General features: G+C 40.6%; 2 protein-coding genes across 4 annotated transcripts; one reads left to right on the top strand and one right to left on the bottom strand.

Moving 5' to 3' along the window:
• Positions 1 to 1,399: 1,399 nt before the first annotated feature.
• Positions 1,400 to 8,720, bottom strand: ACTL7A (actin like 7A). Of its 3 annotated transcripts, none has more exons than XM_072604428.1 (4): positions 8,499 to 8,720; positions 7,551 to 7,692; positions 7,018 to 7,084; positions 1,400 to 3,075 (listed from the first exon to the last, which is right to left on the bottom strand). In XM_072604428.1, the coding sequence occupies exon 4, from the start codon at positions 2,872 to 2,874 to the stop codon at positions 1,540 to 1,542; it is 1,335 nt and encodes a 444-aa protein (XP_072460529.1). In that variant the 5' UTR covers positions 2,875 to 3,075; positions 7,018 to 7,084; positions 7,551 to 7,692; positions 8,499 to 8,720; the 3' UTR covers positions 1,400 to 1,539. The 3 variants fall into 3 exon arrangements, with proteins under 3 accessions (XP_072460529.1, XP_072460536.1, XP_072460546.1); XM_072604435.1 differs by having other exon boundaries at positions 1,400 to 3,020; positions 8,499 to 8,666; XM_072604445.1 differs by lacking the exon at positions 7,018 to 7,084 and having other exon boundaries at positions 1,400 to 3,020; positions 8,499 to 8,605.
• A 1-nt stretch (position 8,721) lies between these two features.
• ACTL7B (actin like 7B) lies at positions 8,722 to 10,229 on the top strand. Its single transcript, XM_072604455.1, has one exon. The coding sequence runs from the start codon at positions 8,879 to 8,881 to the stop codon at positions 10,133 to 10,135; it is 1,257 nt and encodes a 418-aa protein (XP_072460556.1). The 5' UTR covers positions 8,722 to 8,878; the 3' UTR covers positions 10,136 to 10,229.
• The last annotated feature ends 7,832 nt before the right edge of the window (positions 10,230 to 18,061 follow it).

Raw genomic sequence — 18,061 nt, forward strand, 5'->3', positions numbered from 1 at the left:
CCCAGAGAGTTTAAGTGACTTGCTTAAGGCTGACAGTATTGACAAAGGGAGTTTTCCCACCTCCAGAACTTTGTGTCCTTCCCTCTCCTGCTGCTCGAGGAGCTGGCCACCACCATGAATGACACTGTAACCATCAGACCCAGAAAGGTAATGACAAACAAACTTCTTTAGCGTAAACAGATGGTTATAGATGTCCTTCATCCTGGAAAGGCCACGATGCCCAAGACTGAAATCGAGAAAAATTGGCCAAGATGTACAAGACAACTCCAGACGTCATTTTTGTCTTTGGATTCAGAACCCATTTTGGTGGTGGCAAGACAGCAGGTCTTGGCATGATTTATGATTCCTTTGACTATGCAAAGAAAAATGAACCAAAGCACAGACTTGCAAGGCATGGCCTGTATGAGAAGAAAAACACATTAAGAAAGCAGCGAAAAGAACACAAGAACAGAATGAAGAGTCAGGGGTACTGCAAAGGCAAATGTTGGTGCTGGCAAAAAGGAATAAAAGGCACTATGGATGTTGTTTATCTGTAAAGATAATTTTTCATCAGAGCATAAATAAACTATGTAAAAACTTCAAAAAAAACCCAAAAACTTTGTGTCTTGACTGTCTGGGGAAATGGAAACTATTAGGCCTGTTACCCATCAGAGAATTGACTATATGTCCCTTAGCACAGTGCCTGGCATGCATAAGTCACAATAAATGCTGGTTGATCATGTACTTCTTTGTATGGTTGACCTATTCCTATAGTCATTCTGCTTGACAAATACAACCTGCTCCCAGTTTGGGAAGGTATGAAGTAATTCACACCTATAATCTTGTAACTTTATACTCTACTGACAGAATCACTTCATATTTCTTTGATTATATGTGGCCCTGGGTGGAAAATTTTAATGTAAATTTGTATTTCTCTAATGGTCTAGCAGAAGTTTGTGAACTTGTAGTCCAAGCTGCTTCTACTCAATTGCTGATTTTCTTATTTATGTCTGTGCCTTGCTGAGCCTTGCCTGCCCACTTCCAACAGAGTATATACACAGATGACTGGCCTTTTGTTGTTGTCTTGAACATTTTTCTGCTTAGATAATTTTATCCCAATTTTGAGGAGAAAATACTCATTGTCTATTTGCCCCTGGTAAGCTCTCGTCAGAATAACAACTAATGGACCCTCTTACTTCCCCCAATTTTGACTATAAAATTGTACTAAGTATTGCATGTAAGTAAATAAAACTAGGTTCTTTTTCCTCTAAAGGAAAAAATAATTCTTTTAGGTTAAACAATATAGTATATGCCTTTAAGCTTCCCTCCTCCCCCTACCCTTTCATTTTGGCAAATACCTAAGTCAGATGACATAGCTGTGATGTCTGCCATTCCTGTGAAATCAAGCAACAGAAGATCATTTACACTGTGAATTGGAACATGGTAATTATTGAATAGAACATGAGTTACGGTATTTTAGATATATCTTGGGCCACTGTCCTGAGAGGCAGCAGAGTTAATTGGGCCATGAGTACATGTTCCAGCAGGCATGCTTTGGCTTCAGAAACATCTCCTGTATAAGAAGAAAGGCCCATGTTCCTGGTATTCTGACCGCTGGACCCAGAGTGATTGAAATCCTTGAAGTGAGGCCAAGATTGACCCTCCAGTCCACACTGAAGTATCCCTTTCAGGTAACACGTTCACTGTAGGAATGTCGTTTGGGCATATTTTAGACAGCTCCTTTTGAAAACGGTCAGGAAAGCCGTTCAACATGGTAGTGCCCCCACACAACAAAATGTTGTTCATCAGATCCCTTTTGAGGGCAATGTCACACTTGTTGAGGCACGTCAGAGTCTGGGTATGAAGGCCCAGTTGTATGGATTTGATAAGGGAAGGCTTGAAGAACATCTCGGAACACAGGTAACGTTCTTGGCCAACAGTAATCTGTTCTCCATCTGGAAGCCTGTAGTTAATTGTGTCATCTTTGACGGAGGAGCTCTCTTGGACAGGATCGGGAGCCATAAAGCAGTGTTTCTTCTTGATGTCTTCTGCAATGTTTGTTTGGTCTTCTGTAAAATGCTTCCCAGATTGATTCATTAGTGTCATTAGATAAGCAGTAAGGTCAGAGCCAGCATAGTCTAGCCTACCTGTGATGCTTGGCAAAGGATATCCCTCAAAGATTGGGACCACATAGGAAACACCATGACCAACTTCTACTACCAAACCTGATGTCTTTCCATAAGAGTACATGGACAGTCGAGATTGATAGGCTATGTGCATTGCTGGAGTGTTGAAGGTTTCAAAGAGCATCTCTGCATACTTCTCCCTGTTGGTATAGGGACCCAGGGGAGGGTCTGACACCAAAACAGCATGTTCCTCTGTAGGGATCTTCATTTCGTGCAGAAAAAGATATTCCCAGATATCCTGCACTGTATCCCAATCCACAATGATACCATGTCTCAGGGGATTAACTAACTTAAGGCGGATATCGGGGTACAGGAGCTCATGTCCAATAAATGTTTCCTTTCGGTTGTCTCCAGTTTTAGCGGTCTCCATATAAGGTTTCCCTACTGTAGATGAAATCACATGACTAGGCCTTGGCTCTCCAGCATAGCCACATTTACAGTAGCCTGTGCCGATGTCCACAACCACTGCTCTGGTTTTCTTCACTCTCTTTGGTTTCTCCTTAACTAATGTAGAAAGGGCATTTTCTTCAGATTTTTTCTTATTATTGATAAGCAGTGCCTTTTTTGCGGGACCTTCTGTCAAGGAGGCAACCTGGAAAGACTCGGGTTCCTTTGAAAATTGTTCAGTTGCTTTAACAAGTAGAGCTCTTTTTGCTGGACCTTCCCCAATAGTCGCTACCTGTGGAGCCCATGTCCTTGTGAATGCCATATTTTTTCCCCTCCTCTCATGGATGACTCTTTCCTTAGGCTCAATTGGCGTAATGCAGAGGAAGAGGCCAAAATCAAAATGGTGACTTCAGAATCTTCCTGACAGTGACATCACCGATTATGACAGAAGGCAACTGTTGGTACAGCCTGGTGGAATAATGATTTTCAATCACTGAGAAGTTTTGTCTGCTCTAGGATAGATCTTGGATAAAAAAAAAAAAGTTGGTCATTTCTATGTGCTCTTTTCCTAAGACTACCTATTTTAAATTACTCAAACCTTTGGTTACCCTTTCTATACCACTTACCATAGAACACTATGTGGGTGATTTCTTTGTTCCTTATCTCTGCCTCAGTGGTTTTCAGTCTTTTTGAGGAATGACTACAATGGGGAAAATCATGGAGGACCACCCTGTTTTCCCTGTTCCCGTTTAACACAGTTCCCCTCAAATGTGTTGTGTAATATCCCTCAGAAAAATGAGACTAAATCGTATTTTAAAAATTAAATATAAAAATAATTCATGCCAGAAATAAAAATATATTCTTTTTTTTCTATCATAATAGTGTTCAAGGAGACTTGCTTGCTGGTTAATGAAAAAGTCCCTCAAATTACCATAAGAACCACTACTTAGTAACTAAGCTGCCTGGAACCTGTTCTCCACCCCTTTTCCTTACTAGCAACCTTAGACACCATTGTCCTGTGGGACTGAAGGTGTTAGCTGGGTTTTGGTCCTGTTCAGCCTTTCAACTCTGCAAAACTGCAGTGGAAACATGGCTTCTTAAAGTAATGTTAGACAGACTCTATTATAAATAAATATAAAACTAACCCAAAAAAAATCAAGAATGTTTTTACTTATAACAAAAGTTTACATATTTTCTGTTTTTATTAAAGGAAGAAAATGAAATGGGCCTGTGGGTTTCATTGGTTAAGGAAATACTGCATGAGGAAATTCCCTCTACCTATGGATATTAGTACTTCCTCTGCAATTTATAGTCTTAGAGCAAGTGTTCCCAGATTTTTTGATCTTAGGACTTTTTTACACTTTCAGAAACTGAGTACCACAAAGAGCTGTTGTTTATGTGTATTATATCAATATGTACTGTATTAGGAATTAATACTAATAAATTTTAAACTGCTTTTTGATTTGTTTAAAATAATAATAAACTTATTACCTGTTACCATAAATAGTATTATTTATGGAAAATAATTTCCAGAGCAAAAAAAAATTAGTGAGAAAAGTGGCATTGTTTTACATATTTTTGCAAATCTCTCTCACTTGCTTAATAGAACTAGATTCTCATATTCACTTCAGTCTGTTACAGTATGTTTTGATTGAAGTATATAAAGAAAATTCAGCCTCATATAGATATGTAGTCAAAAAGGGAGTGTTTTAATAGGTAAATAACATTTTAGTATTATTATGAAAATAGTTTTGACCTCACAGACCCCTGGAAGAAGCTCTCAGGGAACCCTGGGGATCAGTGGGCCATTTTTTGAGAGCTCTTATCTTGGAGAGTTAACTGGGGACCTGAGAGTTTAAGTGACTTACCCGCCCAGGGTCATATAGCCAATATGTACCAGAGACAAATCTTGAACCCAGTAGCTACTATATCTTGCTCTAATAGCACAATAATAGGCTATAGAAATAGTGCTTTTTAATCATGTTTGCAGAAGATGAATAAAATTTGTTGCTAATATTCATCATACATATCATTGCTCTCATCTACATGAGTGTTATTAAGGGTGGTAGCTAAGAAGCTGAAAACAACAAGCTCAAGTATCCCCGGGACATATTTGGGCCAGTCAGAAGCCCTGTTGCCCCAAAGCCTTACAGTAACATCTCTCTCTCTCTCTCTCTCTCTCTCTCTCTCTCTCTCTCTCCCTTTCTCTCTCTCCATCTTTCTCTCTCTCCCTTTCTCTCTCCCTCTCTCTCTCTCCCTCTCTCTCTCTCCCTCTCTCTCTCTCTCTTTCTCTCTCTCTCCCTCTATCTCTCTTTCTCTCTCTTTCTCTCTCTCTCCCTCTCTCTCTCTCTCTCTCTTTCTCTCTCTCTGTCTTTCTCTCTCTCTCTCTCCCTTTCTCTCTCGCTCCCTTTCTCTCTCTCTCTCACATCTATTCTGATTCCCTTTTTCGATAAGTGGTATAAGAACTACAAAGCATTCTTTCCATGTGCTTGTGGGACAAGTGGAGTGTTGATGACATACTAATGATAACACACAAAGACAACAATCCCTGCCTCTGATTCTACAGGATCTCAGTGTCCTTTCCTCTTCACCAGATGTCTTCACACTGCTCTCTCCTAGGCCTAGGATCCACAGTGCTAGGCCCTAGATCCAGCTGAACTCTGTAGGCCTGCAGACCAAATCTACCAGCCAGGCTAGTTCTCTCTCTGGGACTCTGCTGCCAGAGGCCTTGCTCCTTAAAACAGAATGAGTCTGTCTTCATGTAGAGTGTGTGCATGTGTCTCCTACTTGAGGGGCCTGAATTCTTTCAGATTGTCAAACTGTCTCCCCATTCAATGTCCAGGCTCTCTTTCTAATTCTATCAGGAAGAATTTCACATTTTATAAAGGATGACTTTATTCCCCTTTGCTTATGGTGATCACATCAACTGGCCATGGATAGAGGCTATAGAACCAAATCCCACCCTTCTTCCCCACTACACTTGTATTGTGTATATATTCTGTATATGCTTATCTATGGTGGGGAGGGTATAAATGGCTATTCCCAGCACTTTGGGGCTTTAGATCCTGCATTGTCTCCACTGGGGTCCGAGAGAGACTGAGAGAGAGACAGTGTGTGTGTGTGTGTGTGTGTGTGTGTGTGTGTGTGTGTGTGTGTGTCTGTCTGTCTGTCTGCCTTTTCCCAGGTTTAGGAAAGTAAGAATAGAAGCATAGAAGTGAGAAAAAATAATCTAACTTGGCTAAAACACACAGTACATGATGGGAAGTTATATTAGGGAAGGCTAGAAGGGTAGCTTGGAGCCAGATTAAGGAAGAACTTGAATGCTCAGTCATTATTCAGGAGGCAAGGGACAGCCATTGTTGGGTTTGAAATCAGCCTCTTGCTTGGACCTGGTAGGCTATCAGGAACTCAGCCTGCCTTCCCCTACACTAGCTGATCTCTCCCCATTTGCCTAGATATAATCAATCAACAAAACATTTAAGTGCATACTGCTATGTGCTATACCAGTACTGCCCTAGGTTAAAAAGAAAAAAAATGAAACCATCTCCTCTCCCCTCAAGGACCTTACATTTTAAATACATGGTAATTTTTTTTTTAGGGGAAGGCAAGATAGTGCCAGCAGAGCAGGGAAAGCCTGCATGCAGATTTGGCTTGAGGTCATCCTGGAAGAAAACTAGGAGACTGAAGGTTAAAACCTGTCACACCCACCAGACCAACAGCTCCAGCCTGCCTGGTAGATATGCATGGCCCAATAGATTTGTGCCACAGTAAGGGGTTATTAAATACTTTTTCATTCATTCATTATCTCCCCTGATAGAATGTCAGGTCTATGACACGTTTGTCTTTGTAACCTCAGGGCTAGCACAGTGCCTGGCACCGTGCAACATCCTTTGCTAGTTCATCATCCATTTGGTCACCAAGCTTTGATTAAGCACTTACTATGTGCCAGATAGTGTGCTAAGTGCTTGGGTATACAGAGAAAACATAGCCCCTGTCCTCAAGGAACTAACATTCCAGTGTGAGAGACATGTTAAAAACGAGGTTCATAGAAGGTGTCTGTCTACACATAGTAGACAGAAGGTAAGCACTGAAAGCTCGGGGGACCAGGAAAGTCCCTTAACCTCCTAGACCTTTCCCGGGCATGATGGATAGAGTGCCAGGCCTGAAGTCAGAGTTCAAAAATCGGCCCCAGAAACTAGCCGTATCATCCCTAGCCAAGTCACTTAGTCTTTGTTTGCCTCAGTTTTCTCATCTATAAAATGGAGATAACATCTACCTCCCAGGGTTGTGAGGGTCAAAGGAGATAAGTAAGCATTATCTAAATGTTAGCTGTTATTATCCTATGCTTTCATTCTGGGCGATTTAATCAGCCACCCCTTCAGTTGTCACCTCTAAACAGATTATTATATATCAATTATATATATATATTAATATATATATTAAGATCTACGAATCCAGCTCTTACCTCTCTCCTGAGCACCAGGCTTGCATCAACAACTGCCAATTGATTATTTTGAACTCTGCATACACATCTGAAACAGAACTCGTTATTTCTCCTTTCAAACCCATCTCTCTTTAAACTTCCCTATTACTGTAGAGAACAGCGCCATCCTTCCAGACACCAATTTTAGCCACTTTGGTGGCATCCTCCGACTTAGTCACTCTAACTCTACATGTGCAACCAAACAACTGCCCAATCTTGCTGTTTCTATCTCATGTGTGCCCTTCACTCCACTCACATAGCCTAGATTACCCCAGTTCAGGTTCTTAACCCCTCTGTCCTGAAGTACTGAAATAACTTCCTAATTGGTTTCCCTGCTTCAAGCATCTCCCTACGTTTCACTCATCTCTGACTCCTGTACAAAGTTTGCACTTTCCTATCTCCCTGCCTTTAGGTTCACATCATCTCCTGCAAATGAAATATTCTTCTCTAACTCTGTCTTCAAGACTTGTTAAAATAATACCATTTATCCTTTAAGAATTGTCTCAAATGCTTACCTACTTACTCCATGAAGCCTTCTCTGGTTCCTAGTTGAAAATGATCTTCCCTTACCCAGGTGTCATATAGTTTGCACCCTTCTTATGCATGTCCTGTTCCATGATAGACTTGTGTGTGCGTTATCTCCTTCTAGATTAAAAACTATTTGAGGGAAGGGATCATGTAGCCAAATGAACCTTCATGAACAGTTATTGAACTACTCTGCTTATTCTGGTTTTTAGTTGCTACCATAGAGCCAAATTACTTTTAACCATAATAATAATGCTATTTTTAAATTTACTTTTTATCTTGAATTTATGAACACCGAAAGGGGGAGAGAGAAAACATTTCCATATAGTAGAACAGAAAAAATTAGGATTATGATAATGGTAATATTAATAAAAGCTTTCATTTGTGTACTGTTGTACATTTCACAAAGAACATTTACCTACAGCATCTCATTTGATTCTCAAAACCACAATATGAGGCAGGCAGGCAGGACAGTTAATTACTATCAATCCCTCTTAGAGATAATTCTCCTGAACCTCAGTTTTTTCAAATAAAAGTCTAAGGTCACACAATTAACAATTGGAGATAGATCTCAGATGAAGTCTTTTGATTCCAAGTCGAACTCACTTTCCATTACTCTACTTTGCCTCTTAAAGTACAGTAAAGGAGTGAATACTGGATTTATTTCATTAGTATAGGCTACTCCTACCAATATAGGTCAATATCTTCTTTGCAATTTCTAGTCTTGGAGAACCACTTAAGAGTACTGGAAGTTATTTGCCCTGGGTCACGTAGCCAATACCTATTTGAAGGCACTTGATTCTAGCACTTCCTGGCTCTAAGACTGGCTCTTTATTCCCTATGCCACTACAACTATCTTTACTAAATTAGATTTTATTTCTTAGAACAACATTTCTCAAGTTGTCTCCCCTGACTTGACTTGCTAACATTTTTTATACCTTCTCAAAGAAATTAATCAGGGGAATTTTGGTTCTATCTGATTCTTTGAACACAAGTGTTAATAACACTGTTAGAGGACTCAACCCTTCTTAGCAAAGGAGTAAAATGGAGAGACATGGAGAGGTTCTCTGAATAAATGGTGTTTGGAGTTTTAAAAAACTAGTTATGCATTTCCCACTGAATCAGAACTTTTAAGTGAAGAGTTCACATGTCCTCAATACATCATATAGACCACTGGAGGGGAAAACTCTCTGAAGTATGAATGCTTGTTACATCACAATTACAGTGATCGCCATGACGGCCATCAGAGCGTAAGCCTTACTTATTTCTCACCACAGATCTCAAGTATGTGGATGTGAAAACTGAGTCAGGGAAGCAAATGGCAACGAGGAACACCCCCAGCCCTAGGCCCATGCCTGTAGGAACTGCCCAAGGTGATCCTGGCGAAGCCAGTATGTTAATGAGCCTAGATGGGAAATCCATGGATAATGGGACACCAGCACAGATGAAGATGAAACCAAAGAAAACAAGAAAGGTCAAAGCACTAATTATCGACCTTGGCTCCCAGTATTGTAAATGTGGCTATGCAGGAGAACCAAGGCCCACCTATTTCATCTCATCAACAGTTGGTAAGCACTTCCTGGAGACTGCCAACTCGGGAGACAACCGGAAAGAAACCTATGTGGGACATGAACTTTTGAACACAGAAGTACCTCTCAAGTTGGTCAACCCTCTCAAACATGGTATAGTGGTGGACTGGGACTGTGTCCAGGATATCTGGGAGTATATCTTTCATTCAGCCATGAAGATCCTCCCTGAGGAACATGCTATTCTTGTTTCAGACCCTCCACTAAGTCCCAGCAGTAACCGGGAGAAGTATGCAGAACTGATGTTTGAGACTTTTAGCATCCCAGCTATGCATGTTGCTTCTCAGTCCCTGCTGTCCATCTATTCCTATGGCAAGACCTCAGGACTAGTAGTAGAGAGTGGTCATGGTGTCTCCCATGTTGTGCCCATTTCAGAGGGGGACATCATGCCAGGCTTGATAGGCCATGTGGACTATGCCGGCTGCGACCTAACCAATTACCTTATGAAGCTACTGAATGAATCCGGGCACAAATTCAGTGATGAACACCTACATATCATGGAGCACATTAAGAAAAAGTGTTGTTATGCGGCATCCAATCTGGACGAAGAGTTCAGTTTGCCCCTCGAAGACCTACGGGTGGACTATGAGCTCCCAGATGGGAAATTGATCACTATTGGCAAGGAAAGGTTCTTGTGCTCTGAAATGCTCTTCAAGCCTTCCCTAGCTGGTTTTAGCCAGCAGGGCCTGCCCTCCGTGACCGCCGCCTGTCTCAACAAATGTGAAGCCTCCTTTAAGGAGGAGATGATGGCCAATATACTCTTATGTGGGGGCTGCACTATGCTGGATGGCTTCCCAGACCGCTTCCAGAGGGAGCTGAGCCAACTCTTTCCCAATGACAGTCCCCTCGTGGCAGCAGCACCAGAGAGGAAGACTTCTGTATGGACTGGAGGCTCCATCCTAGCCTCCCTCCAAGCCTTCCAGCAGCTCTGGGTCAGCAAAGAGGAATATGAAGAGCGAGGAAATGCTGCTATCTACAGCAAATGCTAAGCTCCAATGAGGCCCAGATGCCCCAAGCAACAATGCCATGACAATGTTAACACATTACACATTTACCGACTTTCACATAAAGCTTTACCCTGAATTGCGTTGGTGGTGCTTTTGTCAGATTAGTTGGTAAGATGGCGGCATTGTGATAGTTTGTGGCAAATTGAGACCAGTAAGCCATAAGAGCTTATACTTCTTTGGTACTTTGAAGTCTACAAAGTGCTTTCCCAAGAACTTTTTGAGGGAACTAGGTAGTAAGAGGGAAAAGGGGGGGCTCAGGTGTTGTTGGTGTTAATAGAGTAATGATTTTTTTAATTTTTTATATAGTTTTTTAATTTTTACAAAATGTTATTTTCACAATAAAGAGGGGACGCTGGTAGTAGTGATCATAGCAACCATTTCTATAGCCCTTTAAATCTATATAACATGCTTTCTTCACAACTTGGGAGGGGTGGGAATAATCATTTATTTAGTATTTTAATTTTTACAAAATACTTTCTTTCCTCACAGTAACATCATGTAATGGATAGTGTACTAGCCTTGGCTTCTAGAAGACTAGGTTTCAAATCCTGTTTCAGATACTAATTCTGTGTGACCTTAAGCAAGTCATTTAACGTCTGTCAGACTCAGTTCCTCATCTGTAAAATGAGAGGGTTGCACAAGATAGCCTCTAAGGTCCCTCTGGCTCTAAATCTACGATCAAGTATTTTGGTTTAGATTCATGATTTTCATCAGTATGAGGAACTCCCTATTTGGCAACTCTCTCCACTGATAAAGATTGGTCACTCATCTGTAGACCATGGTTTTAGAGAAAGGTCTGGAGCATTGAGGTTATGTAATTTGCTCATGGCCAGAGATTCCAGGCCAGGTCAGCAGTGCCATTTCTGTAAGACAAGTGGTGTAAGAAGGCATCCTGAGGGGCCTTTGGAGCATGCCCAGAGTGACTAACATGGAACTGCTCTGCATCTCCTACTAGAGGTGAATGGATATAGCCTCCTCTGATTGGATGCATAACCCAAAAGGCTACATTTTTGATGCTGGCAAGACTAAAATGGCCGTTCTTTCTGACTCACTCTCTGTTCTGCACTCCCTGCTGCTGAATCCAGAGGGTGAAGATCACATTGTTCAACCACAGCTTTGATGTCATGACTTAAATGAAGCTGTGAGAGTAGAAAAATTTCTTCACCGGTACAACCTCTTTTTTAAGCTGACTCTGAGAGAAATGGGCTTGGTGGTGTTGGAGTTTGTACTAGTGTTAGGTGTTGGAGGTGATTCCCACCATTTCAACCCATGATGCCTTTCAGGGCAGGACTCCTGCAGAAGCTTGCAGCCAGGCTGTCCAACAGGAGACTAGAGAGGGCAGAGAACCTGGAATTTGAACCTGATGGGGGTTTTGGACTTGGAACTAGAGATTGGGTGTTTGTTCTGTAGATAAGTGAGTTAACTAATCCACTTCCACCCTCCAGAGTATGAGGTTGTGCTATAATGGTGGAGGTGGATTATGTTCCACATTTTGGGAGAGTATGTCTATCTATTTGTTATTATGCCTTTGAAGGAAACATTCCTTTGCAAAAGCTACTTTGTTAGAGATTAAATGGAACTGCGCAAGAGGGGGTACCTTTGGTGAGGGGTCAGAACTGATTGCAGAGAGCCTAGAAAAACCCCTTCACTTCTCCTTAAGAAGGGTACTTGAGAACCCTAGGGGAAGGACAAAATATAACCTACCTAACCTTCAGGTAGTGAGGGCCCGAGTAATAAATGTTACAGCAGAATAAACATTATTATTTCTATCTGAGGTAACTGAGACCTACAGAGGTGAAATTACTTGCCCAGGTCACACAGGTTATCAATCCAAGGCCTGGAATCCAAGGCATCCAACTCCCAGGAAACCAGAACTTTTTCTAATGTAGTTTTTATAATCTCTTTGGCTATATGGCTTCATGCTTATGAGGGAAGTATAGAATGTTTGGATTAGGATGTAACATGTCTGAACCTTGAAAGCATGGTCTATTGCTGTTAGAGCCTTTGAGTTATTAAAGAGAAGTAAGCTTATTATGCAATAAAGACTCTGAGCTTGTTAGGTGACTAGACTTATGATAACAAAAACAGTTTTAGAAGTGTTTCCTGACAGAAAAGGCAACTATTTTTCGTCTGAGTCCTTTGGTGTTAATTTGCATTGACACAGGCCAAAGTGGAAAGGATTTGTCCGATATTTTGGAACTCAGAACCTCAGGCTTCTGATCATCAGTTCCATGCTCTGCTTGACAGGGAAAAGCTCTTGGACCCATCCTGCTGAGCTGAGGGATGGGCTCCTGATTGGAATCTAGGCACAGAGAAGGGCAAAGAGTGATGAGAAGAAGTCAGGGGGAAGAAATAAGCCTTAGGTCCCCTAGATGGGGTCAGAAGCATAGATTCTCTGAGGGGAGTGGGGGCATGACATCAGGAAACAGACCTTAAGGTAAAATCAAGAACAGAAGAGAATGAAATCAGGTTGCTGAACCAAAATCTGAAATTCCTCCAGCTTTTGGTGCAGGTTCAAAAGAGCTACCTATCCCTTCTTCTCTCCTCTCATATCATTGAGACATCTTTACCAATAATCACCTTCACTCCAGATGAAGACATAGCCTTTTCCTTAACAAGGTCAATTTATCTACATGCTCCTTTAACCCTATCCCCTCCTTAACTTTGCTAGCAAATTACCTCTACTATCCTTTCAACTCCATCTTATCATCCTTCTCCATATCTACTGGTTTCTTCAAAGCTTTACAGTCTGACTTAAGATTTCATCAATCAACTGAAATTACTCTTTCCAAAGACACCAATAATCTCTTAATTGCCAAGTATAATAATAATAGCCTTTCCTCAATTCTTATCCTTCTTGACTTACCATTGGTATTTTTATACTGTAGATCAGACTGTAATCCTGGCTACTTACTGTCTGACCTCTCTCAATTTTTTTGCTTGATTTTATCCAAGTCATGCCCAACTAAGCATGGGTATCCCCCCAAAGCTAGGCCTTCTCTTTTCCCTCTATACAATCTCACTTGGTTATCTCATCAGCCTCCATGGGTCTTCTTATCTCTATGCAAACAATTATCAGATATGTGGGTGCAGCCTTAGTCTCTCCTGAATTTACAATTTTGCATCACCAACTGCCTTTTTTAATGTCTCAAACTGGATGTCCCATAGGCATCTTAAACAGAACATGTTCAAAACAGAATTCATCATCTTTTCCCTCTTCCTTACATCAAGGAAAACTTCCCTGACTTTCCTATCAAGGGCACCGCCACCCTCCCATTTACCCGTCCTCACAACCTCTTATGTCACCCTGTACTCCTTACTCTCATTCACTTACTCCACATATCAAGTCTAATTTCAAATCTTAAAACATCTCTTGTATACTTCTCCATTCTCTCCACTCATTCAGGATCTCATCACATCACCTCTCTCCTGAACTATGGCAATCGTCCTCCAACCTTATCTTTCCCTACTCCAATCTATCCTTCACTCAGCTGCCAAAGTAGTTTTTCTAATGTGAAGGCATGATGGTGTTCCCCTCACCCCATTCATTGGGCTCTTGTAGTTTACTGTTCCCAACAGCATCAAATATAAACTCTGTTTGGCATTTAAAGCACCCCACAAGCTGACGCCTTCTTACCTCCCCATTATTTTTATTATTTTTCCCACCACCATGAACAATATAATCCAGCTACATTGAGGGACCTAGAAGGACACTCCATCTCCCATCCCCATGCCCTTTTTACTGGCTGTTACCTATGGCAGGAATGTTCTCCCTACCTACCTTTGCCTTTCAATTTCCATAGTTCCCTTCAAGATTCAACTTAAATCCTACCTTCTACAGGAGATCCTAGCAACTAATGCCTTTCCCTCCCATTTTGTACATACCTAGTTATTTACATGTTGCGTCTTCCTCCTGTCCCCCTGGATCCTCGACTTGTGGACATGGATAAGGCTTTTTTTTTTTTTTTTTTTGCCATCCTTAGTATCCCCAGCACTTCTTAGCATTGGCACCTAGAAAGTGCTTAATAGAAGTTTGTTGCCTGACTGGACTTGTTCCTATAATCTTTCCAAATCCCACTCCTAGCAGAGTATTGTGCATGTTAATTGTCAATTAGAAAATGTCTAATGAATGACTTGAACTACCTGTTCAAGTACCTTTGAGGCCAATTCTTGTGAATGTTTTTTAAGGGTAGTATCCAATATCACTCGGCAGTAAGCCTCAGGTCCTAACAGGCTAAATAACTAGTATTAGAAGGCAGTGATCTTTAAACATTTCAAAATTAGGAACTTGGTTTTCTGGCCCACGGCCAGCAGCAACCCGCAGAAGACCTTTCTGCAACACAAAAGAGAATTTTCTGGCTTGCTATGTCACTAAAAATCAAGATGGAGGGTTGAGACCGGAGTAAGATTAGATACAGTATTTGTGAATTGGAATTGTGCAGGGTAGGGTCCACGGACCCCAAGGTCCATGGATAGATTTCAGTGATTTTGAAAAAAATTACATCTGTATTTTTACTAACCTCTAACTGAAATTTAACATTTTCTTTCATTATGAAATGTAAGTAACAAACCACAGTAATGTTAGCAATACCTGTTACTTTGTCACCAATAGAAATCAGATATTTTCATATCATAGTAGTAGTTGAAGATTATCTTGAAATATTTCATTTCATCACTCCTTTGAAATTATACTGGTTATTAGAACTGCTGCTAGATATATTGCTACATCACACATTTCTTTAATAGGTTCATAACTAGGTTTGAAAATGATGAGTTACTTTGCATGTATCTTATTATATACAACTAAAAACATTATTATGAGAAGGGATCCATAAACTTCACCGGACTGCTACAGACTGACACACAAAAAGTTAAGTGTGCCTTCTCTAGGGTTGCTATCCACTCTCAACAATTTCCTAAAGTTTTCTCTAGTCCCTTAGGTACTTTTACTAGCCCACTTTTGGAAAATCCACCAGCTAACAGCAGAAAAAGAACAGGAAGAGGACTTTTTCCCCCTCTTCAACTCCCAAGAGGTTCATCTTGTGCTTTTCACAAAAAGAAGGGAGAAATCAGAAAAATGTCAATCTGAAATCTGGGATTCCAAATGGCTACTACATCGGCTCAGGTTTTCACAGTGCTTTGTCATCTGCAAAGTACTCGGCTCCCAATAAAGGTAAACACTTCAAAGACGAACCTCCTTTTAAAGAGGAGGAATGTTCAGCTCAAAGGCTTTTGGTGACCTGCCTGAAGTCAGATAGCAAGTGTTGAAACTGGTCAAACCCAGACTTTCTGACTCCCAGCCCATTGCTATAAAAAAAAAAAAATTATTAAGCCAGGTTGATATTAGGGATAATCATGAACCTGAAGCCTTCGGACATTTTACTGGTTCAACTAGATCTTCAAATCCTAGCGTATTAAGGGAGTAATTGAACTACCCTTCTCTCACAATAGCAAGGGAACCACCCTAGAACTGCCATCTGGCTTATAATAATAAGCTGACTGCCCTGCCCAAGTTCTAAGTTATTTCAGAAACCTTCAAATATATTGGACTGCCTTTATTTAGTAGATGTGTTCTTTAAAAAATAATATACAAATCACATTTTTGGAAAAGGAATCCTGTTTAACTATTCCCCAGGGCTCACTATTTACAGTACGCTATATTGAACCCTTTTGTAAAGCAAATAATGATGCTCTAATACATGTTAGATTTGTATGTGCTTAATTTTTTTTTTGGAGACTAGATCTCCCTATCTCACCTGGGCTGGAAGTACAGTGGCCACCTTTGGGACCCATTCCAATAGTGGTCAGCCCAGAAGCTTTCACCAGCTACCTTTTTCTGAACTGGGCTGGTTCACTCTTCCTTTGGCAGCCTGGTATCCCTCTATTTCTGAGTGCTCCCATAATGCAAATACTCATCAGCTTTAGCTCTGCTTCTAAAGTCAAGCAATCTACCAGCCTCAGCTTCCCCAATGGGTAAAAGGGGAAAGGGTGTGTTATCATAAAAGGCTCTGTTGAGTTTTTTTTTTTTAAAGTGGGCACATCTGTAATGCTGCTATAGAAGGGAAAATGAACACAGAAAGACTTTTACGACCAGGAATGCATGGTAGCATCATAACAGTGTCACATACTTTAGAATACTTTTTATTATAAAAATGTTTTTACCACCATTAATTGATTAATCTTAACAACATTCGTGGGAGGTAGATAAATAAGCATCACACCAATTTCACTAATGGAAAAACCAAGGCAGAGAAAAATTAGGTTGCATTCAAGGGCATACTTCATGGCAAAGTTAAGAAAAGAATTTGCAGCCACCATCAATCCCATTATTCCCTCACTGGCTTCCAACAGCTGTTGAATTTTGCCAACATAAAAGTTGGCACAATACAGCAGGGCCCCATTTACTTGGCTCTTTCAAAGGTTACCTTTAGCTCAACCATACCAAATGTAAGAATATAGTCTCATTTTAAGCATTCTGCAACTCCCTTCACACACACAGAGAGACACACAGACGCACACACACAGTAATTTAACCTCCAGGATATGGAGAATTGAGGCTCATGTTGAGCAAGAGGAAATACTGCCAAGCTAGAGATTTGGGAAAATGAAATAAAGGGAAACCATTTGAAAAAAATGGAGAGAGAAGACATGGGAACAAATGGGGAGATGTCAAGGGAGGTGAGAAGGCAAGAAGGAAAATAGAATGGCTCTCCTGGAATCAACCATAGATAGAAGGAACCAAGGAAATTCAAGGGGTTCAGTGAGATATAATTAGGTTACATGCTTTGACACTGAGGCTTCCAAAATGTTATGAAATATAGTATTGTGACAAGTAACTTTCCTCTCTATGCCAATGGAATGTAAGGCAGAAGTGCCTCATTATATTCGTAGAGGGAGAAAAGATGTCAGTGCCATAGGGTACAAAGGTAGAGGGATATGACTGGCAGGAGACTGACAAGTTGGTGCCAGTGAAAATGCATATCCTCTTCTTTTCCAGGTTTGTGAGTTTTTTACATATCAAGTCTCTTTTCTCCCCAACCTCTGCCACTGTTCACTATTGAACAATGTCTGCCATTCTCCCTACAGAGGCCCTTCAAAGTGAAATAGAATTTACTTGTCTTTCCCAAACAGATCAAAGGAAAAGGACTCATATGTACAGAAATATTTATAGCAGTTCATTTTGTGGTGGCAAAGAATTGGAAATCAAGGGGATGCTCATCAGTTAGGTAATGGTTGAATAAGTTATAGTATATGATTACAGTGGAGTACTGTTGCACTGTAGGAAATGACAGAGGATAGTTTCAGAAAAACTTAGCAAGATATATATGAACTGATGCAAAGTAAAATGTGAAGAACCAGGAGATCATTGTGCCCAGTAACAATAATGTTGTAATGATGATCAACTGTGAAAGACTTGGCTGCTCTGATCAATACAATGATCCAAGACAATGTCAAAGAACTCATGATAAAAAAAATGCTCTCCACCTCCAAAGACAGAACTAATGAATTCTTGAGTGTAAATTGAAGTACAATTTTCTCACTTCATTTCTCTTGCTTTTTTAAAAATGTGGCTAGTGTGGAAATGTTTTACATAAAAAAAAAAAATCATTTGCCTTCCCCAAACACTGCCCTCAAAATATTTTTATTTTTAAATTCAAGAGGAAATATTCACTTTTGTAAGCTCTCTGAATAACACAGAAAGTGATGTGTTGTACATTCATTCCACTAAATTCCCTAGGATCATAGCTCCTTTATAGAAAGATGTTTTGAAAATAATAACATTTCATAATTTGTGGAGGCTTAGCCGCCTGGATACAGAGGGTAGTTTCCCAGTCCTCAGTCAGTGGTGGTGATGCTGCTGCCTGAGGGGATGGGAGTATGGATGGAGAATTTAAAGGTGGCCAAAGC

Source organism: Notamacropus eugenii, chromosome 1, assembly GCF_028372415.1.
Source record: "Notamacropus eugenii isolate mMacEug1 chromosome 1, mMacEug1.pri_v2, whole genome shotgun sequence".
NCBI lineage: Eukaryota > Metazoa > Chordata > Mammalia > Diprotodontia > Macropodidae > Notamacropus > Notamacropus eugenii.